The 23,363-nt window shown below is 36.3% G+C and overlaps 1 protein-coding gene across 5 annotated transcripts in view; it reads right to left on the reverse strand.

The window, feature by feature from the left end:
* Positions 1-23,363, reverse strand: part of CCSER1 (coiled-coil serine rich protein 1) — a 1,392,355-nt gene that overhangs the window by 780,180 nt on the left and 588,812 nt on the right. For all 5 annotated transcript variants that reach the window (XM_043871183.1, XM_043871185.1, XM_043871184.1 and 2 more), the window contains one exon: positions 19,374-19,451. In XM_043871183.1, coding sequence (XP_043727118.1) covers positions 19,374-19,451 — 78 coding nt within the window. The remainder of the gene's footprint in view (positions 1-19,373; positions 19,452-23,363) is intronic.

The raw sequence follows: 23,363 nt of genomic DNA on the forward strand, positions 1-23,363 counted from the left end.
CTCCAATAAAAATTAATTAAAAAATAAAACAAAAATAAATAAATAGTGATGTTCATACATTTCTCTACACTATTAAGGGTATCTTTTATTTTAGACAAGGGTAATTAGAATTATCTGATTTTTCATAATTACTAGCCAACATTAATATGCCAGTTTTGCTCATCAGAGTTACTGTATATAATAAAATCTCTGACAAATTATCTACTTGCACTATGAAAAATGCACTGAAGAAATGTTAAATTTGTGATACAAAAAAATCTCAGAACAGAATATTTGCTTATTTTACTCAGAATATTTGCTTTATTTACTGTATAGCATTTGTCAATACACCCATTTAATATGCCCATATAGTATAATTAAAACAAAGGATGCCAAACGTCTTAATAAAACACTGTAGGTCTAATGTTCTTTAACTTTACATAGTTAACCAAAGTAAATATAATCATTTCTAAATTATTTGATGTATGGTAGCACTGGCCTTCCCATGGCACAAAGAATCCATCTGCCAATGCAAGAAACGCAAGAGATGCAGGTTCAATGCCGGGGTCAGGAAGATACCTTTGAGAAGGAAATGACAACCCACTCCAGTATTCTTGCCTGGCAAATTCCATGGGAAGAAGAGCCTGGCGGGTTACAGTCCATGGGGTTGCAAAGAGTCACACACGACTTGGCAACTGAGCACACACACACAGGCATCGTAGAGTTAATTGCACTTAATTCCCTGCACATTTTATTTTCCCCTGATATGATTCAACTTCCACAATCCATTTTGTTACTTAATAGATGATTACAAAATATAACAGATAGAAGCCACTGCCGGATAAACTAAAGTCATACTGAGTCCACCTTTAATATCATCTCATATTCATGGTCCATCACAGATAGCCATGCTAATAATGGATTACAATCTTTGAATCTTACCTTGATTACTAATTTCTTACTTAAAAAAATACGTTGGAGTAATAGTTTTCACTTACATACAAGCTCAAATAATGCAAGAGGTTATATTTTAAAACAAAAAAAGAATAAGTGCATATGATCCACATGCATGCATGTGTGCACTCAGTTGTACCTGACTCTTTGAGATCCCACGGACCGTAGCCTGCCAAGTTCCTCTGTCCATGGAATTTTCCAGGCAAGAATACTGGAGTGGGTTGCCATTTCCTTTTCTAGGGGATCTTCCCGACCCAGAGATCGAACCCTGTTTCTTATGTCTCCTGCAATGGCAGGCAGAGTCTTTATCACTGTGCCACCTGTGAAGCCCTCCACAGTGTATATGAAATGGTAATGCGAAGATAAGAAATGAGCACTAGATGCACTATACATGAGACCAATTGGTTAAATTATCATTAATTATGATATCCTCATAAATATAGTATTAATCCTAAGCCAGTTCCAGTATCTGGCATCTGCATCACATTTTAAAAGAGAGCTTATTAATATTGGTGTGCAGAACAATGACTGCCACCTATTACCTCAAACCAAGGTTTCTAGATAGACACTTGGGACCAGTGGGTATTGAGGAACAGGGCACACGATTCAGGTCAACTGTTTCCAAGCAAAACAGTCCTGGTTTCATGTTGGCACCGAGAACAAATATTTCAGTGACGGCAATCCACTCTGAAATGGAGCCCCAAACCAAGGTTGAGGTCATAATGACTTAATTTCTTAAAATTCTTTTTTTTTTTTTTCCCCAAGAAAAGCATGAAGTTTTTTTTCCCCAAAATTTGAAGGCTTTTATTGGCTTTGGGATTTTGCCAACAATAATTCAATATCCTCCTTTTTATGTACATAAAAGTCAAAACTGTTTCACATTCCGTACCTTAATTCTTTCCTCCTATTCTGGAGAACTCAAAAACATTAGGAGAAATCTAAGGCAGCAACCTATGCAAAAATGAAGAAACTCAATGCAATTTAAATTTAAGAAAGAATGTGCAAGATGGGGTTGGGATAGGACAGAGTATGCTGATATTTATTTTTAGCTTGTATTAATACTGAAAAGTTCTGTGTCTCACAAAGAGTTGGAAAGGACTTAGTGACTGAATAACAAAAATAACATTTATTCAAATTTATCTTGACAAAAACAGAAGGAAAAAGTTAACATAAAATAATACTGTACAAACTTAATATAGATAGTATTGTTTGGTAGTTGTTATTTCAATTTGGGCTTCTCAGGTGATGCCAGTGGTAAAGAACCCACCTGCCAATGCAGAAGATATCAGAGAAGGGTTCAATCCCTGGATCAGGAAGTTATCTGGAGAAGTGAGTGGCAATCCACTCCAGTATTTTTGCCTGGAAAATCTCACGGACAGAGGAGCCTGGCAGGCTACAGTCCATAGGTTGCAAAGAGTCAGGCATGACTGAAATAATTTAGCATTTCAATTTTACTCTCAGTGTTTATAATTACAACTTTAAGTAAAATACTTTTATAGCCATAATTCGTTAATATTCTTAACTACAAGATTTTAGGGACTGTAAGTTAATTCAAATATGATGACATTTAAATGAAGTTTTCAAATTTAATCGAAATTAAAATAGCATTGAGTGCACTGATGAATATAGGGAAACATTTAAGGAAAATCTCTTATTTCCTATTTCATTCTCTCAAATAAAAATTCCCTCACAAATGATTCAGAATTTAATAGCACTGGAAACTAGATTAATAAAGGAATATCACATATTTATATGGTACATTAAAAATTGCTCCAAAGCTTTGTCATTCTCCAACAAGAGGTGCAATTTATTTTTCTTTCCCTTGGGTCAGGGAAAGATTTAACATAGCGGTCTTCAGTCTGTCTGTTATGGACGGAATTGTGTCCCCTGAAAATTTTCAGGCTGGAGTTTCAACTCCCCGTACATCAGAATGTAACCATATTTGGAGATGAGATCTTCAAAGGGATACCCTGCTGGGGGCAGTGCAGGGTAGGGGCTTCTAACCCCAGATGACCTGTGTCTTTCTGAGAGGAGGAAGAGATACCTGGGGATGTGCATGCACAGAGAAGACTCCGTCAATCTCTACGTAATGATGCCTACTGTTTGCAAATTCAGGAAGATAGCAAAAGAGGTAAAAATAAAAAAATGTAGATAATCTTAGTAAAAGGAATAATCTATCATATTGTTCTTTGTTTTGATATCACACATACAATCTATTAACAAATTCTGATGACTCAGATTCAAAACATGTCTAAAATCTCACCAGTGCTTATCCACTTAACATTTAACCACTTATCTCTCACCTCTAAGAGCTTTGCCTTTCTTCTTCTACCATGCCCTTTTGCTGCCTACATCTATATGAAAATCAGAGTAATAGTTCTAAAATAAATTCTGATTATGTCATTCTTTTTTCCCAGAACACTTCAGTTGTTTCCCATCTCATAGAAAGTAAGATTTCAAGTCCTTACCACAGCCTATAAGGACTTCCATGCTTTGGTTTCTCTCTGATTTGGTCTTGTATTACCTGTACAGTCATTCAGTCTGTTCCAGACATAGTGACACTCCTGCTAATCCTAAAAGTTCAAATGTTCTCTTGTTTGATGACTTTAGCACTTGTCTTCAAGTCTCTTTCCATAGAGAGATGACAGCTTTCTTGTTTTTCTCATTTAAGTCTCTGCTAAAATATCCCCTTATCAGAGTAACATTCTTTGACCATGATTTTTGAAAGAGCCACACTTTTTTTTTCTTTTTATTTTTTTATTGAAGGATAATTGCTTTACAGAATTTTGTTGTTTTCTGTCAAACCTCAACATGAATCAGCCATAGGTATACATATATCCCCTGCCTTTTGAAACTCACTCCCATCTCCCTCCCCATCCCACCCTTCTAGGTTGACACTGAGCCCCTGTTTGAGTTTCCTGAGCCAGACAGCAAATTCCCGTTGGCTATCTATTTTACATATGGTAATGTAAGTTTCCATGTAACTCCATACTTTTCACCGTCTCCTCCCCTCACCCCATGTCCATAAGTTGATTCTCTATCCTGTTTCTCCATTGCTGCTCTGTAAATAAACTCTTCAGTACCATTTTTCTAGATTCCATATATGTGCATTAGGATACGATATTTACCTTTCTCTTTGTGACTCACTTCATTCAGTATAATAGGTTCTAGGATCATCCACCTCATCAGAACTGACTCAAATGTGTTCCTTTTTATGGCCGAGTAATATTCTATTGTGTATATCGACAACACTTCTTTATCCATTCATTTGTCGATGGACATCTAGGTTGCTTCCACATTCTAGCTATTGTAAACAGTGCTGCAATGAACAATGGGATACATGTGTTTTTTTCAACTTTGGTTTCCTCAGGATATATGCCTAAGAGTGGAATTGCTGGGTCATAAGGTGGTTTTATTCTTAGTCTTTTAAGGAATCTCCATACCATCTTCCACAGTGGATGTATCAATTTACATTCCCACCAACAGTACAAGAGCATTTCCTTTTCTCCACACCCTCTTCAGCATTTATTTTTTGTAGACTTTTTGATGATGGCCAGTCTCACTGGTATGAGGTACTATATAATTTTAGATTTGATTTGCATTTCTGTAATAATGAGAAATGTTGAGCATCTTTTCATGTGTTTTTTAGCCATCTGTATGTCTTTTCTTTGAAGAAATATATGTTTTGGTCTTTTCCCCACTTTTTGACTGGGTTATTTGCTTTTCTGGTATGGAGTTGTATGAGCTACTTGTATATTTTGGAAATTAGCCCTTTGTCAGTTGTTTCATTTGCTCTTATTTTCTCCCATTCTGAGGGCTGTCTTTTCACCTTGTTTATAGTTTCCTTCGCCGTGCAAAAGCTTTTAAGTTTAATCAGGTCTCACTTGCTTACTTTTGCTTTTATTTCTGTTACTCTAGGAGGTGGGTCATAGAGGATCTTGCTTTATGTCATTGAGTGTTCTGCCTATATTTTCCTCTAAGAGTTTTATAGTTTCAGGTCTTACACTTAGGTATTTAATGCATTTTGAGTTTATCTTTGTGTATGGTGCTAGGAAATGGCCAAATTTCATTCTTTTACATGTAGCTGTCCACTTTTCCCAGCACCATTTATTGAAGAGGTTGCTTTGCTCCATTGTATATTCTTGCCTCCTTTGTCAAAAATAAGTTACCCATAGGTACACAGGTTTATTTCTGGGCTTTCTATCTTGTTGCATTGGTCTATATTTCTGTTTTTATGCCAGTACTATACTGTCTTGATGACTGTAGCTTTGTAGTATAATCTGAAGTCAGGAAACTCAATTCCTCCAGCTCCATTCTTCTTTTCCAAGCCTGCTTTGGCTATTCGGGGTCTTTTATGTTTCCATATGAACTGTGAAATTTTTTGCTCTAGTTCTGTGAAAAAATGCCATTGGTAATTTGATAGGGATTGCACTGAATTTATAGATTGCATTTGGTAGTCATTTTCACAATATTGATTTTTCCTATCCAAGAACATGGAATCTCTCTCCATCTGTCTAATGTTTTCTTTGATTTCTTTCATCAGTGTCTTATAATTTTCTGTGTACAGTTCTTTTGTCTCCTTAGGTAAGTTTACTGCTAGATATATACTTTTTTGTTGTTGTAATGGTGAATGGGATTGATTCCTTAATTTCTCTTTCTGATTTTTCATTGTTAGGATATAGAAATGCAAGTGGTTCCTGTGTATTGATTTTGTATCCTGCAACTTTTCTAAATTCACTGATTAGCTCTAGTAATTTTTCTGATACTATCTTTAGGGTTTTCTGTGTATAGCATCATGTCATCTGCAAACAGTGAGAGCTTTATTTCTTCCTTTCTGATCTGCAGTCCTTTTATTTCTTTTTCTTCTCTGATTGCTGTAGCTAGGACTTCCAGAACTATGTTGAATAATAGTGGTGAAAGTGGACACCCTTGTCTTGTTCCTGATCTTAGGGGGAATGCTTTCAGTTTTTCACCATTGAGAATAACATTTCCTGTAGGCTTACAAATGTGGCCTTTACTATGTTGAGGCCAGTTCCTTCTATGCCTATTTTTTGAAGAGTTTTAATCATAAATGGGTGCTGAATTTTGTTAATTCAGCAAAAAGCCTGTTAATGCAGGCTTTTTCTGCATCTATTGAGATTATCATATGGATTTTATCTTTCAATTTGTTATTATGGTGTATCACATTGATTGATTTGTGAATATTGAAGAATCCCTGCAATTCTGGAAAAAAATCGATCTTGATCATGGTATATGAGCTTTTTGATGTATTGGTGAATTCTGTTTGCTAAAATTTTGTTGCTCTTTTTGCATCTATGTTCATAAGTGATATTGGCCTGTAGTTTTCTATTTTTGTGTTCTCTTCGGTTTTGGTATCAGGGTGATGGTGGTCTCATAGAGTTTAGAAGTGTTCCTGCCTCTGCAATTTTTGAAAGAGTTTTAGAAGGATAGGCATTAACTCTTCTCTAAACGTTTGATAGAATTCTCCTGTGAAGCCATCTGGCCCTGGGCTTTTGTTTTTGGGGAAATTTTTTATCACAGCTTCAATTTCAGTGCTTGTAATTAGTCACTCCAGCACTGGAACAGCAGCTGTGTGGCTCTGGTGCAGCGGCTGGACAGCTCTAGAGCAACACTGAGGAGACACCCCATGCCCAAGGGCAAAGGAGAAGCCCGAGAAAGACGGTAGGAGTCGGGAAATCACCTTTAGAATCAAACCCCATACCTGCCAGAGACACTCCGAGGGCTCAAACATACATTGTGCACCAGGACTCAGAGACCCACAGAGACTGAGACAGAACAGTATTTGAGTATCTTCTGAGGAGGTACAGGTCAGCAGTGGACTGCTTCAGGGGAAGGGGCGCTGGGTGCAGCAGACCTGGGTATGGCATAAGCCCTCTTGGAGGAGGTCACCATTAAACCCACCATAGAGCCCCCAGAATTCACACATGACTGGGAAACAGACTCTTGGAGGCACAAACAGAAGCTTGTGCACACCGGGACCCAGGAAAAAGGAGCAGTGACCCCACCAGAGACCGACCCGGAATTGCCCGTGAATTTCCAGGAGTCTCCGGCGGAGGGGTGGGTTGGCGGTGGCCTGCTGCAGGACTGGGGCGCTGAGTACAGCAGTGCCTGCATAGGACCTTTTGAAGGATGCTCCATTATCTTCACTACCTCCACCATACTTTGGCCCCAGGTCAAATAACAGGGAGGGAACACAGCCCCACCCATTACAGAAAATTAGATTAAAGATTTAATGAGCATGGCTCTGCCCATCAGAACAAGACCCAGCTTCCCCCTCAGTCAGTCTGTCCCAGCAGGAAGCTTCCATAAGCCTCTTATCCATCTTGATCAGAGGGCAGACAGACTGAAAACCACAATTACAGAAAACTATCCAATCTGATCACATGGACCACAGCTTTGTCTAACTCAATGAAACTATGAGCCATGACATATACAGCCACCCAAGACAAATGGGTCATGATAGAGATTTCTGACAAAACATTGTACACTGGAGAAGGGAATGGCAAACCACTTCAGTATTTTTTCCTTGAGAATGTCATGAACAGCTCAGTTCAGTTCAGTTGCTCAGTTGTGTGCGACTCTTTGTGACCCAATGAACCGCAGCACACCAGGCCTCCTTGTCCATCACCAACTCCTGGAGTCCAACCAAACACATGTCCATCAAGTCGGTGATGCCATCCAACCATCTCATCCTCTGTTGTCCCCTGCCCTCAATCCTTCCCAGCATTAGGGTCTTTTCAAATGAATCAGCTCTTCACATCAGGTGGCCAAAGTATTTTATAGCTATAGAAACTATGTTGCAGAATTTTAGATCCCTTGTCCAAGGTTACACACTAGTAAGTGGTGGAGCCAGGATTGGAACCCAGGGTGACAATATACAATATACTTGACATATTCCTTTTCCTATTTGGAACCAGTCTGCTCTAACTGTTGCTTCCTGACCTAATACAGATTTCTCAAGAGGCAGGTCAGGTGGTCTGATAGTCCCATCTCTTTAAGAATTTTCCACAGTTTCTTGTGATCCACACAGTCAAAGGCTTTGGCATAGTCAATAAAGCAGAAGTAGATGTTTTCCTGGAACTCTCTTGCTTTTTTTGATGAGCCAATGGATGTTAGCGTTTTGTTCTCTGGTTCCTCTGCCTTTTCTAAATCCAGCTTGAAAATCAGGAAGTTAACGGTTCATGTACTGTTGAAGCCTGGTTTGGAGAATTTTGAGCGTGTGAGATGAGTGCAATTGTGCAGTAGTTTGAGCATTCTTTGGCATTGTCTTTCTTTGGGATTGGAATGAAAGCTGGCCTTTCTAGTCCTGTGGCCACTGCTGAGTTTTCCCAATTTGCTGGCATACTGAGTGCAGCACTTTTACAGCTTCATCTTTTAGGATCTGAAATAGCTCAACTTTAATTACATTACCCTCACTAGCTTTGTTCGTAGTCATGCTTCCTAAGGCCCACTTGACTTCTCATTCAGGGATGTCTGTCTCTAGGTTGATGATCCACTATCATGATTATCTGATTCGTGAAGATTGTTTGTACACCTCTTCTGTGTATTCTTGCCACCTCTTCTTAATATCTTCTGCCTCTGTTAGGTCCATAGCATTTCTGTCCTTTATTGTGTCCATATTTACATGAAATATTCCCTTGGTATCTCTAATTTTCTTGAAGAGCTCTCTAGACTTTCCCATTCTATTGTTTTCCTCTGTTCCCTTGCACTGATCACTGAGGAAGGCTTTCTTATTTCTCCTTACTATTCTTGGAACTCTGCATTCAAATGGGTATATCTTTCCTTTTCTCCTTTGCCTTTAGCTTCTCTTCTTTTCTCAGCTATTTGTAAGGCTTTGTCAGACAACCTTTTTGCCTTTTTGCATTTCTTTTTCTTGGGGATGCTCTTGATCACTGCCTCCTGTATAATGTCACAAACCTCCGTCCATAGTTCTTCAAGCACACTGTCTATCAGAACTAACCCATTGAATCTATTTCTCTCCTCCACTGTATAATTGTAAGACATTTGATTCAGGTCATACCTGAATCTTCTAGTGGTTTTCCTGAGTTTCTTCAATTTAAGTCTGAATTTGGCAAATAAGGAGTTCATGATCTGAGCCATAGTCAGCTCCTGGTTGTTTTTACTGACTGTATAGAGGTTCTCCATCTTTGGCTGCAAAGAATATAATCAGTCTGATTTCAGTGTTGACCATTGGTGATGTCCATGTGTAGAGTCTTCTCCTGTGTTGTTGGAAGAGGGTGTTTGCCATGACCAGTGTGTTCTCTTGGTAAAACTCTATTAGGCTTTGCCCTGCTTCATTCTGTACTCTGAGGCCAAATTTGCTTGTTACTCCAGGTGTTTTGTGACGTCATACTTTTGCATTCCAGTCCCCTATAATGAAAAGGATATCTTTTCTGGGTGTTAGGTCTAGAAGGTCTTGTAGGTCTTCATAGAACCATTCAACTTCAGCTTTTTCAGCAAATCTGGTCAGGGCATAGATTTGGATTACTGTGATATTGAAAGGTTTGCCTTGGAAATGAACAGAGATCATTCTGTCGTTTTTGAGATTGCATCCAACTACTGCATTTCAGACTCTTTTGTTGACTATGACAGCTACTCCATTTCTTCTAAGGGATTCTTGTCCACAATAATAGATATAATAGTCATCTGAGTTAAATTCACCCATTCCAGTTGATTTAGGTTCACTGATTCCTAAAATGTCAGTGTTCACTCTTGCCATCTCCTGTTTGACCACTTCCAATTTGCCTTGATTCATGGACCTAACATTCCAGCTTCCAGTGTAATATTGCTCTTTACAGCATCGGACTTTACTTCCATCACCAGTCACACCCACAACTGGGTGTTGCTTTTGGTTTGGCTCCCTGTCTTCATTCTCTCTGGTGTTATTTCTCCACTGATCTCCAGTAGCATATCAGACACCTACTGACCTGGGGAGTTCATCTTTCAGTGTCCTATCTTTCTGCCTTTTCATACTGTCCATGAAATTATGCTGTTTGTCTGTGTATTTTATTCTTTAATTCTTCTAGGTCTTTGTTAACCGATTCCTGTAATTTCTCCATTTTGTTTTCAAGGTTTCTGGCCATCTTTACTAACATGATTCTGAATTCTTTCAGGTATTTTGCCCATTTCCTCTCCACTTACTTGGGCTTCTGTGTTTCTAGTTTGTTCCTTCATTTGTTTAGTACTTCTCTGCCTTTTCATTATTTTGTTTTTAAGTTTATTGTGTTTGAGGTCTCATTTTCCCAGCCTTCATGGCTGAATTCTTTCTTCCTTTTGTTTTCTGCTCTCTGAAGTTTGGTCCAGTGGTTTGTGTAAGCTTCCTGTGGAGTGAGATTTGTGCTGAGTTTTTGTCTGTTTGTTTTTTCCTCAGATGGGCAAGGCTGAGTGAGGCGCCAATCCTGTTTGCTGATGATTGGGTTTGTATTTTTGTTTTGATTGTTGTTTAGATGAGGTGTCCTGCACAGGGTGCTACTGGTGGTTGGGTGATGCCATGTCTTGTATTCCAGTGGTTTCCTTTGTGTGAGTTCTCACTATTTGATTCCTGCTAGGGTTGGTTCTCTGGTAGTCTAGGTTCTTGGAGTCAGTGCTCCCACTCCAAAGTTTCAGGGTTTGATCTCTTCCATGCAGTGACGCCCATCCACTTGTGGAGAAATTAAGCAGCATGACTCACATGTATAAATCTGAACTCTAGAGACACACATTTTAAAGTCAATTCCTATCTTCCAAATTTGGTGTTATTTTTTTGTAGCATTTATTATCCCTATCTGACATGTTATATATTTATCTGTTTACTATCTATCACTCCTCACTAGAACCCAAATATCATGAAAACAAGAATTCAGTCTGTGTTTTTTTACACTGAAGCACCAGTATATAGGCTATCACCAAGCACATGGTAGGTATTTTATAAACTGATTCATCAACAGATGAATAATTAATAGACAGCCTCATCAGAAATCAACCAAAAATGTAGAAAATACCATTTTACACTTTCTTAGACATCTAAAAAGTGATTTCAGTAATAAAAAGAGGCCATTAAATTCAATAAATGAAAGATAACAGTAAATACAAAAAATCTTAACCAATGCAAGATGAACAACAGATGATCTTATGAGGTCACGCCACTACCTGACTCCTCTTCCTCACAGTCTTCAACTCAGCTCTTTTCCACTATGGTGTTTTAGACAAAATAAAGAAACACTACTATATTGCTATTATAACATGTGAAGAGGAAAATACCAACAGTGCTTTGCTCACAGTAGGTTTTTCCCAGAATCTTATGTGATTAAACAATGTTCAGGGCTTCTCTGGTGGCTCAGGGGTGAAGAATCCAACTGCCAATGCAGGAAACATGGATTCGATCTCCGATCCTAGATGATCCCACATGCCATTGAGCAACTGCTGAATCTGTGCTCTAGATCTCAGGAACCGCAACTACTGAAGCCTTTGTGCCTAGAGCCCATGCTCCACAAGAGAAATCTCCCAGTGAGAAGCACTTGCACTTCAACAAAGAGTAACCCCCACTCTCCACAACTAAAGAAAAGCCTTTGTATCAAAAAAGACCCAGCACAGTCAAAAATAAATAAATAAATAAAGCTTTAAAACAAAACAAAACAAAATAAAACAATGTTCCTTCAGTGGAGATTGTATTTAGGAAGTTATCAGGTTAAGGCACAAGGGAGGTTTTGTGAATAAAGAAAAATATACTGTAGTGTGGTCTTTTAGAAAGATACAATACATTCTGTGATTACACAAACTATTATGTATTTGTTTTTTCCAAGTAATTTTTATCATATCTACCAGTTTTCCCTTAAGACAAATTCATTATATTTACTCTTTCTCCCTCATTATTAACAAACATTTCCATTATTTATTTTTTTTGTAATATATATAATATATAAGATATATAAGAGCTCATAAGAACTCAGATGAATACTCAAGGATATAAAATAAACATCATGCCTTCGAGGAAAGAACATGAAGCACCATTCTTCGTCAAAGACTTTACATATCTATTCTTACATCTAGAAATGGAATAGAAGGAGTTGAGAAAAATATTTGCTTCATGTTACTTCTAATATATATGATTTTTCTTGCTTTAAACTTAGAGATATCTCTTCTGCAAAAAAATAATAGTGATTAAAATTTATATCACTTTTGTTATTTGGTTGCTAAGTCATGTCCGACTCTCTCCAACCCCATCGACCGTAGCATGCCAGGCTCCTCTGTCCCCCGCTGTCTCCCAGAGTTTGCTCAGGTTCATGTTCATAGTGTCGGTCATGCTATTAGCCATCTTATCCTCTGTTGCCCCCTTCTCCTTTTGCCTTCAATCTTTCCCAGCATCAAGGTCTTTTTCAACAACTCGACTCTTCCCACTAGATGGTTAAGGCATTCAGAATTAGTCTTTCCAAACAACAACCAGCATTGATTTCTTTTAGGATTGACTGGTTTGTCCTCCTTTCTGTCCAAAGGAATATCAAGAGTCTTTCCAGCACCACAATTCAAAAGCATCAGTTCTTTGGCGCTCAGACTTCTTTATGGGTCCAACTCACATCCATACAAGACTACTTGAAAAATCACAGCTTTGTCTATATGGAACTTTGCTGGCAAAGTGATGTCTCTACTTTTTAATATGTTAAGTTTGTCATAGCTTTCCTTTCAAGGAGCAAGTGTCTTTTAATTTCATGACTGCAGTCACCGTCTGCAGTGAAACTGGAGTGCAAGAAAATAAAGTCTGTCACTGCTTCCACTTCTTCCTCTTCTATTTGCCGTGAATTTATGGGGCTGGGTGCTATAATTTTAGTTTTTTAATGTTGAGTTTCAAGCCAGCTTTTTCACTCTTTTCTTTCATTCTCATCAAGAGGCTCTTTAGTTCCTTTTCACTTTTGCTATTAGAGTAATATTATCTGTATATCTGAGGTCACTGATATTTCTCCCAGCAATCTTCATTCCAGCTTGTAATTCATCCAGCCTGCCATTCTGCATAACGTCCTCTGTATATAAGTTAAATAAGCAGGGTGACAACATACAGCCTTGCTGTACTCCTTTCCCAGTTTTGAACCAGTCTGTTCTTCCATGTCTGCTTCTAACTGTTGCTCCTGGACCCACATACAGGTTTCTCAGGAGATAGGTAAGGTGGTCTAGTACTCTCCTAAGAATTTTCCACAGTTTGTTGTGGTCCACAAGCCAAAGGTTTTAGCATAGTCAGTGAAGCAGAAGTAGATATTTTTATTTTTTGCTTCCTCCATGATCCCACAAATGTCGGCAAATTGATCTCTGGTTCCTCTGCCTTTTCTAAACCCAGCTTCACATCTGAAAATTCATCAACAACAGAAGGATCTTGGTTCATTTCCACATGAACCATTTAACATCATAGTAACCCAAGTCTATGCTGCCAACCACTGATGCTGAAGAATCTGAAGTTGACAGGTGCTATGAAGACCTACAACATCTTCTAGAACTAACACCAAAACTCATGTATCATTTATTATGTGCTATTCTAAGCACTTTCTATTTAATAACTCATTTGACTTTACAAGAAGCCAGTGAAGAATTGGTTGCTTTTCTTCCCATTCTATTGATGGAGGAATTGGAACACAAAGTAAATGGCTCAAGGTCATACACACAGGGGCAGAACTGAGATTTGATTTTAGGAAATCTCTTAACTGGGCTATATTGCCTCTAAGGTTCCCAATTCTTTTTTCTAGTTTCTTGAAAATAAATATTGTTCTTAAAATAAAACCATGTGATCATTATAGAAACTATAGGAAAAATAAGTATAGTTCATCCAAGTAATTGATGGTGGATCACTGTATATTTTCTGCTATTTTCCTACCCAATATTTATTTTATATAATTGAGAGGAAACTATGTGTGTTACTACATGTTACTAAATCCTGAGTTTAGGCTATATATAGTCAAACATATCATAACATCTCTGCATTGCATGGCAGCATAAAATTTTGGAGACCTTTATATATTTTTCTATTTCTTCTTTTCTGTCCTCTGCTTAAATAAGACGGTTCTACGCTTCTTAAAATAAGGTGTATGTATCAGGGGACAAGAATCTTCAGACAGTTGTTTTTCTCAGCTCCAAAAAGTACATGGATAACACAGGGAACTCTGCTCAATATTATGTAACAACCTAGCAGAATGATATCACTGATTCAACCAACAAGAGTCTGAGCAAACTCTGGGAGATGGTGAAGGACAGGGAAGCCTGGCATGCTGCAGTCCACGGGGTCGCTAAGAGACAGACATGACTTAGTGACTGAACAAGTAGAAAAACAATTTGAAAAAGAATAGACATATGTATATGTATAACTGAATCACTTTGCTATCCTCCTGAAGTTAACACAACATTGTTAATCAACTCTACTCCAAAATAAAATAAAAGGTTCAAACAAATAAACCTAAACAACAACAAAAAAGTACATGGAAGAGATGTTTCCAGTGCTCTTGCTGGTTGGAGGAAAGAGGGATAACTGAGGGAATTAGGAAGAAAGAAAGCTTCTCTAGTCTAGATTAAATGGTGATTTCTGGGGATGAAGAAAAGTAGTCAGAGAACCTTGGATTTCTGTAGGAGAGGAGTCCCAAGTAGAACATCAGTTCCATTCTGGGTCAGCTACCGGGAACGATGGTTAGACTTCAAGGAGGCTGGTTCCACTGTGGATTTTAGGCACTGGAAAACCAACAACTTTACACATGCCAGGAATGCAGTGTCACAGAGAAGTAGCAGTCAATGGGCCAAGAAAGCAATGGTTTATTCTTGTTTTCAGACTTTGAAAGTGGTGCATGGAGGATATTCTTGGTACACTTTTGAAACAACATCTAATAGAAGGTGAGTTGAATGTGTTCCTTTCCTGTTGACTATAGGATAAGGATGAGAGGATAAGGGAAGATAATTATACCTGTTTCTAATTTATCTAATCAAAGAAAAGATGTTTTCTGGATTAAAAGGCATTAAAATGTATATAGCAGGTCTTATTGAAGAAGAAATAAATTTAAAAATATGTGATGGAACTCCCTTGTGGTCCAGTGGTTGGGAGTCTACCTGTCAAAGGCGGGGGTGCGGATTTGATCCCTGGTCCAGGAAGATTCCACATGCCGCTGGGTAGCTGAGTCCATGCATCACAACCATGGAGCCCACACTCTAGAGACCAGGAGCTGAAACTCCTAGGCCCATGTGTCACGGCCACTGAGTCTCACAGGCCCTACAGCCTGTGTGCTGAAACAAGAGAAGCCACTGCAATGAGAAGGCCATATACTGCAATGAGAGAAAGTCTGCATGCAGCAATGAAGATCTAGCCCAGCCATAAATAAATAAACAAACAAATAAGCAAGATCTGTGAGAACAACAACAACAACAAAAATGTGATGAAAGTGATTGGCAAAAAGAACCTGGCCCCAGTACCAAGTGTACTACTAGTGGAGGGGTCACCAGGCAGCACAGTGATAAGGAATCTGCTTGCCAACACAGGAGACAGAAGAGATGTGGGTTCAATCCCTGGGTTGGGAAGATCCCTTGAAGTAGGAAATGGCAACCCACTCTGGTATTCTTGCCCGAAGAATCTCACAGACAGAGGAGCCTGGCAGGCTACAATTCATGGAGTTGCAAAGAGTTGGACATGACTGAAGCAAATTAGCACACATGCAGCTTCAAGATTAGTTTCAGGAATGAATTGAAACTGTTAATAACTATGCATATACAAGTAAGTCAACAGTGTCACCCCACTAAAGAACAGCAATATTTGGTGACCCCAAGGCATTTTGGGTGCGGTGTCTCTGACTGAGGCCAACATAGGAAGAGGGGAGGCAGATCAGAGAAATCAGGAAGAATGGCAGAGGAAACAGGCAGGATAGGGTGGAATGGGTACATTACAGTTAGCAATGTCAGCTTGGCTATTCTGCACAAAAACATAAAACTTTTAACTAACAGTTAAGCAGTCTACTCCCTTTTTCCTCCTATCAAGTCCCACTTAATTATCTTGCACTATTAAGATTCTATTATTGTTATTTGATAAAATATTATCCCCACCCATGTGAAATTAATTATCCCTTGGCCTTTCCACAACAATATAGTGGCGTGTGTCACACCACAAATGTATATGTTTTACGTAATGATGAATAACACTATTAAAAATGAGGTTACACATTTGTCCTTTGTTTCCAAATGTATGTCAGTAAGAGTAGTATGCCCAATTATAAAAACCTAGACTCCTAGAAACTTCTCAGAAGCAAGAGTCAAACTGGGAAATCTGTGAGTTTATTACTTGTGGTATATATGGAGGCTTGTGAATTATACATCTTTTTCTATAAAGGGCTTCCATGGCCAAATGTGAAGAGGGAATGTTGACTATGGTGAACTGGTATCCATGTGCCTTGTCCACCTGGAGAAACCCTACTTATCTTTGATCAATCACTTCTATCTGGGGAAAAAAAAAAAGAGGCACTGAGTTCCCAGATCTTGCAAGTGATTAAGAGAAGATAGATGAATATTTGCAAAAACTTTCCTAATTTCTGAAAGACTAGGCCAAACAAAACACCATAGCAATGGGTTTTAAATAGTAAGCACAAGAAGTTTAGCATGAGGTGAATTGTTCTGTATGGAGAAGAGAGTCATAAGTAAGTATATAAGAGCTTGCACTGTTTTTCAGAGCAGATCTGTTTTTGCTTGAAAATTAAATTGAAGCATGTACTCCAACACTAATGAGTGCTGAAAAATACAGTTTTATTATGGGAAAGAAGCATCTGATCCCAAACAAAATTTAATTGTCTTTGATTGCTCTATCTCCAAAGGAGATAATTTACCTCTCTTGACTCCTTGGGAAACTCCAGGATGCTACCAGTTTTCTACTACCTTTAATCTAATAGATCTTACTGTGCTACCTTCCTATTGATAGCCAGCTTCTCATCTGACATTCATCTCAATAACACAGGTAGAGATATTAGTGGGAAGGCAATTATTAGGGATTTGTAACATATGTAACATACCATTTGTCATTATGTCAAATGGTAGGGTTAAAATCAGTTTAATCTGAATGTCATTCTAAAGACAGTACACAAAAGAAAGCATTTACCCTGATAGACACTTGAGCTCAAACAGGGTATCCTCCTCCAACTGTTGTATGAGTGCTTCCAAAACAGAACAAGAAAAGGGATGGAATCCTTTCTTTTATTAACCTAATTACTTCCTAGGAGATAAAGTGGGACTCCCCTGGTGGCTAAGATGGTAGAGAGTCCACCTGCAATGTAGGATACCTGGGTTCAAACCCTCAGTCAGGAAGATCCCTGGAGATAAGGTATAATTTAAGTCTCTCAACCAGCCACCAAAGCTTTCAAAAGCCTTGCTGGTCTAACATCAAGGCAGACGGTTATGGAGTTGGGTGATAAAATCACTATCTTAGAAAACTAAAAGATTAAAGATGATTAGTATCATTTTATTCTTGGGAAATAAAAAGCTATAATAATCTTTTTTTTTTAGTTACCATGTTGATCAAAGATCACATATCAAAAGTTTAAATAAAGTTTTCAACACAAATTAAATACAATAACAGAACTGTTTGGGGTATAGTTGTCAGAAGAGTTCACTGTCTTCTGTTTTTAGTTTTCAACAAGTTTTGTTTGCAATTAAAATGTACTATGCTACTAAAGTATATCTCAAAATAATTTCTTATATTTTGTGTTTAAATAAGGATACATAAGAATTCTATTATTCATTTATATGACAATAATTTATAAAATAAAAATTTTAAAAAGCATATGCAGGAGTTTTATAATTTGAAACATTACTTTTAAATATTTTTTAAATATCAGTGGAATGTTTTTAGGTCTGATAAAATTCTTTTAAAAATATAAATAATATTCCTTTCACAGAAGAAGTGAATTCAGTGGTACTGTAATTATATTGGTTACCAAAAGCCAGTATTATATATCACAAGCACTTTGAAACTTTAATTGCATATAAAACCACTTATACACATTAACATGAGAAAAATATTGATCTCTTAGAACCAGTCAGTGAAACTAACTAAAATAATTATATTTATATTAGCTTTATGTCAGCACATTTTGGAATATAGCTGACCTTTCCTTTTACTTCTATTAAAAATACATTAATTTTCAAGGAGGGCAGTCATTATCAATATATTAAAAAGAGAAAATGGTTTCTAGTGACACTTTGAGAATTCAATTAAAAACTTGCTAAAAATACAATTCTTCTGTAAATTTTGTCCCATAACCATAAGACAAAATATTAAGGAATAATAAACTTTGAAACATTAGTAGTATTTTCTCCTTTTGTTGTAAAATGGAAAAATAATTCTCAATAAGTGATACAATCAGAACACAATTCATTATTTAACAATTCTCTGATATAACATGAACTTTTAACAATTATATTATCTACCATCAAACAACAAAGCATTTATAATTAGAAAACCAAAGACTTATAACGGAATTTATAACCTATTAATTTCACTTTGACAAAACAGCAAATACTGAGTACTTTATTTGGAAATCCATGGCAGTCATTCTATGAGGTGTGAGCAATATTAAGTCAAATAAGATTTTGTCTTCATATGAAAAGCAATGAGACATTAATGATAAAATAGAAATCATCATAATAAATCCTCAAAAGTATGATGATTTGTCATTAAGCCAAACTAAGACAACTGCACCTAAGAGTATCATCCCAACTTTTCAAGTTTTTTTTTTTTTAATTTCCCAAGATCTTAAGGAGTGCCTTTATTTACAATAATCCTAAAGAAATCCAAACATCTATAGTAAACATCTAAAATAGCTGATTTACAAGCTTTGGCTTAAAGAGAAACAATCTTAAATAGCAAAACAAGAAGACGACTTTATATTTTTAATGTATATAGACTCCCAAACTGAAGAAATCTCTAATCATACTTAGCATTAATTATTTTTAAAATGCAATGTTTAGAGGAATGATTATATATTTTAATTTTTGATTTGACCATTAGTCTTTAAAGAATACACAATTAATTAATTATGACCTAAGTCATCAATGAAAATTTAACCAGATAATGAAAGTTTAACCACTGGATGAGTGCTGAATAGTTCATTCCAAACTTATTGCTAAATATAAATAAAAGATTTGAAACCTATAATTCATGTGACATCAAACTATTATAATGAAATCCCCGTCTCTTACATTTAAGACAAAAGTGCTAGATAAAATATCAATTTCTATTCAAAATATTTACCTTTATTTAGCAACTAGAATGACAACAAACAACAAAATTTTAACATCTGAAACAAGATCCTTACAAGTTAAAGCAGTTAATCTCACCATCTATGCCTGAACTACCTACTTTACACAGCATAATAAATACATTGTAAAGATCCTAAAAATATTGTGAACAACTTTTAAAAACATTTAAAAATTATTTTTACCTTGAAAGGCAAAGGCTCTTCAGCAAGAGGACTAACTGGAAGTGAAGTGGTGCTACTTGCTGGGCTCATATCTGTACTCTATAGGAAAAACAAAATTAAATTGAAGAGGTATTTTTATAGTCATTTTTATTATTCCTAATTTATAATCTAACTCTTCTTATTAAAATAAAAAACAAATAAGTAAAAATGTGGTTAGTCGCTCAGTTGTGTCTGACCCTGCGTCTCCATGGACTGTAGCCCACCAGGCTCCTCTGTCCGTGGGGCTCTCCAGGCAAGAATACTGGAGTGGGTTGCCATGCCCTCTTCCAGGGGATCTCCCCAACCCAGGGATCGAACCCAGGTCTCCCACACTGCAGATGGATTTTTTTACCATATGAGCCACCAGGGAAGCAGCTCAGCTAGTAAAGTAAAATTGGTCATTGAAAACCAAATTATTATTGTAAAATGAAACTTTTTTTTATTTAGAAATGGTTATCTAAGAAATTAATCAAGTGATCACTTTTCAATTTGCATTTCAAGTGTATTTTATTAAATATGAAAATCATCTTTTATGTTAGGATGGTATCCAGTATTACACTTAACTTATATTCTTACATTTTTTTGATTGTTAACCTACACCTATAATGGTTCACTATGGTGCTATTTCAACACTTTTCAGGCTGATTTTCAAATAGGTGTCACTCTATTTTCCTTTTATGGATATTTAAATCATCATATCCAGTTTTTAATTTATCATGAAAAGCACATCTGCCATTAATTTACAACTATTAAAATGAATAAATATGAAATTTTTAAAATTCCCATATCCATAGCTCTTGACAAACTTTCTTATATTTAACTAAACAAACTTTAAGGACAAATATTAGAAAATTATTGGAATGTTGCTAATGCTGTTCTTCTAGTCCTTCAAAAAAATGCAATCAATTAGAACTTCTGGATTAGAGGCTTGTCATCATTTTTCCTAAAAGCAATAGAAAGATACTGATAACAGGTAGCAACAGAAGTTATTTTACTATGCTTTTAACTCATTCTCTCAGAGGAATTATTTCATTGAAGTAGATAAGCAAACAAAACACTGGGGAAAAAATGCACCCTACATTTTTTTAGCTCCATTTCTAAATACAGACGAACACAAATAGAGAAAAAACTTACAGTAAAGATTAAAACAAAACATGATTAACCTTGAGATAAGGGAACAAGTAGACAAATTTGGCTGACAAATTCCAACAAAAGAACACAAAGAGTAGATGATGCGGATGCTCTTTTATTCAAAGATCATTTTCAATTCATTTGACTCAGGTATACAATAAACTTAAACACTAAATATTCATTAAAGTAGGATTACTTCTGACTATCAAGTTCAGAAAAAAAATGGATATGAACTATAAAGATAAGAACCAAGATACTCAGTATATTTTTTTTTTACATAACATGTACTTTCTTTAGAAATTGACATAAGCCTGAACATTGAGTTACAGTATTTAAAGGAGGAAATTAGATAAAAACTGAACAACAATCTACTAAAGGAAACAGGAAAATACATGCACCAGATAACTGAGGTGAGTTAGTTACTAATTTCTAAATATATTCAGAGCTTCTTGGCCATTTATTAGCACAAAATCAGGAAATATTCTGGACTGATGACTTCCACTATTTGATCATATGATGTAATGGAGAAACAAGGAGGTTTATTAGGAATGAACTTACTGCAGAATTCTAACATAAGAAATGAGTGAAACATTTTTGCAGAAACAGAAAAACAGAATTCAAGCTGTTTTTCTAACATTAGCTTTTTCATGACAAATTAAGCAAGTGATAGAACACAGTTCATATGTAGTTGAATTATCTGCTATTTTCCTAAAAGTACTGATATTTTACATAGCATAAGAAAGTATTATGTCTTTAAAAATCAGGTATTCAGGAGACAGAGACGACATTCAGCTCTGAAAATCTGAAAGCCTGAATCAGATTAAGCGTTTTTTAACATTTGTAAGAAGACGAGCTGAAAATAAAGCTTCATGTTTAACTTCTTTTAGGGTTAAAGTCTCCCACAACTTCCCAGAAATAAATGTGTCATTCTAAGTACTATGGAAAGCAGACTCTAAAATGTGCATCATGTAACCTTGATTATTTGAATGTCATTCTTAGAGAAAACTTTGTTTTAGCTTTAACTTTCAAATTCATCTTACAGTGTGACACTTTAATTCTATTGCTCTTAGGAAATCTTGAGGAAAATGTGTTTTAAAAGCACATCAATCTTATATGACAGCATCTAATAAACTGCACTTAATTATCAAGTTGAGAAACACACAGCAAAAGATAAGATAAAAATATCTTCAATTTCAGTTTGCTTTCCCATTTGTGTTTCAGTGATCTGTAATATAGGTGGCATTCCAATCTATTCATCCTTTAGATAAAATACTGTAGTAAATCCTTCAGATATCTCTTATCCATACCTCATATTTTACTTAATTTACCCTTTCATTCAATGACAGCAATACCAATGCAACTCTATATCTAAATACAAATTAATAAAATACTCTCAAGTTATATTTGATGTTTTAAATCCTCAGTTTCAATATATCCTGGTAACAACTCTTGACTACCAACCTAGTACTTACTCTATCAACACTGATGTCAGAATTACTAGAAGTTACTGTTGGGGAAAAAAAAAGTATACAAAGTTACACTTAATTTTTAAAAAATGAGAAAGTGAATAGCATTTGTAAATCACAATAGGCAGTCTTTTCCCAATAAATAATGAGCAACAAAGGAATTATTTTTGTTAATAACAGTTTTTCCAGGCTAAATTTTAGATCACAAAAATCCCATAGTGTTAACATGTATTTTTACGTGCAGGTGTGCATAGTCACTCAGTCATGTCCCACTCTTTGCCAGCCCATGGACTGTAGCCCACCAAGCTCCTCTGTCCATGGAATTTTTCAGGCACAAATACTGGAGTGGGTTGCCATTTCCACTCCAGTGAATCTTCCTGACCCAGGGATCGAACCTGCATCCTTGCGTCTCCTGTACCGGCAGGTGGATTCTTTACTACTCTGCCATCTGGGAAGTCCATTCACTATTATAAATAATGCTTAAAATGTTTGATTATAAATGTAATCACACTCAACTGTCACGGCTCAACTGTCCATGGCCAAAGTATACATTTGAGGGCTTTGGCACTCAATATATTGTCACCAAAGAAACAGTGAAAGTAAAGAATAAGGGACAGCATTAGTACTTATTAAATCAGAAAAAAAAGTGTTGAAACTTGAACATTACCTCTTCTCTTAGATTCTACTATTCTATCTACTATTGAAAAATACAAATATGAATTCATTGTAATAGATTTGAAACATACTATTCTTTCTTTTTACACAGAGAAATAAAATACTCTTAGTTGATTCTGTCACTTCTTACTATAGATCCTTTGTGTACAAAATTTGCAATCAGCCAGCCATTTGTATAATAACATACATAAAAATGAAAATTCAATTCTAAAATACTTTTCACTGATTCATAAATTAAAAAGCTACTTTTTATCCATGAAAATTACAGAATATTTTACAAGTATTAAAAATATTTTTCCAATTAAGCCATCTTTTATTTAAATATAAGATTCTACATTAATGCCGAGTGCCTGGGTCTTGCTTTCTTCTAACAAGGGAACCAGGGCTCCTTGGAGAAGTAGGGGATTCCTGGGATGAGGCAAGGAATGAACAACTTGTGTTGGAAAGTGCTCAAAAGATAAAAGAAAGGAGTGCGCCAAAGAGATAAATGAGCCAACACGAGAGAGCACACAAATGCCAAAGCTGGAACAATTTGAGCAACAATGTAAACAGCATAGTAATAGATTATAATCAAAACAAAAAGGCATGACTTTATATATAAATAAATGAATACATAAACAATTGGGGAAAAGAGATGAATCCTTCTTACAGAAATAGTCCAAATAATTTATACAGATACTCCCCCTCTTCAAGAAAGCCA

Source organism: Cervus elaphus, chromosome 17, assembly GCF_910594005.1.
Source record: "Cervus elaphus chromosome 17, mCerEla1.1, whole genome shotgun sequence".
NCBI classification, from domain to species: Eukaryota; Metazoa; Chordata; class Mammalia; order Artiodactyla; family Cervidae; genus Cervus; species Cervus elaphus.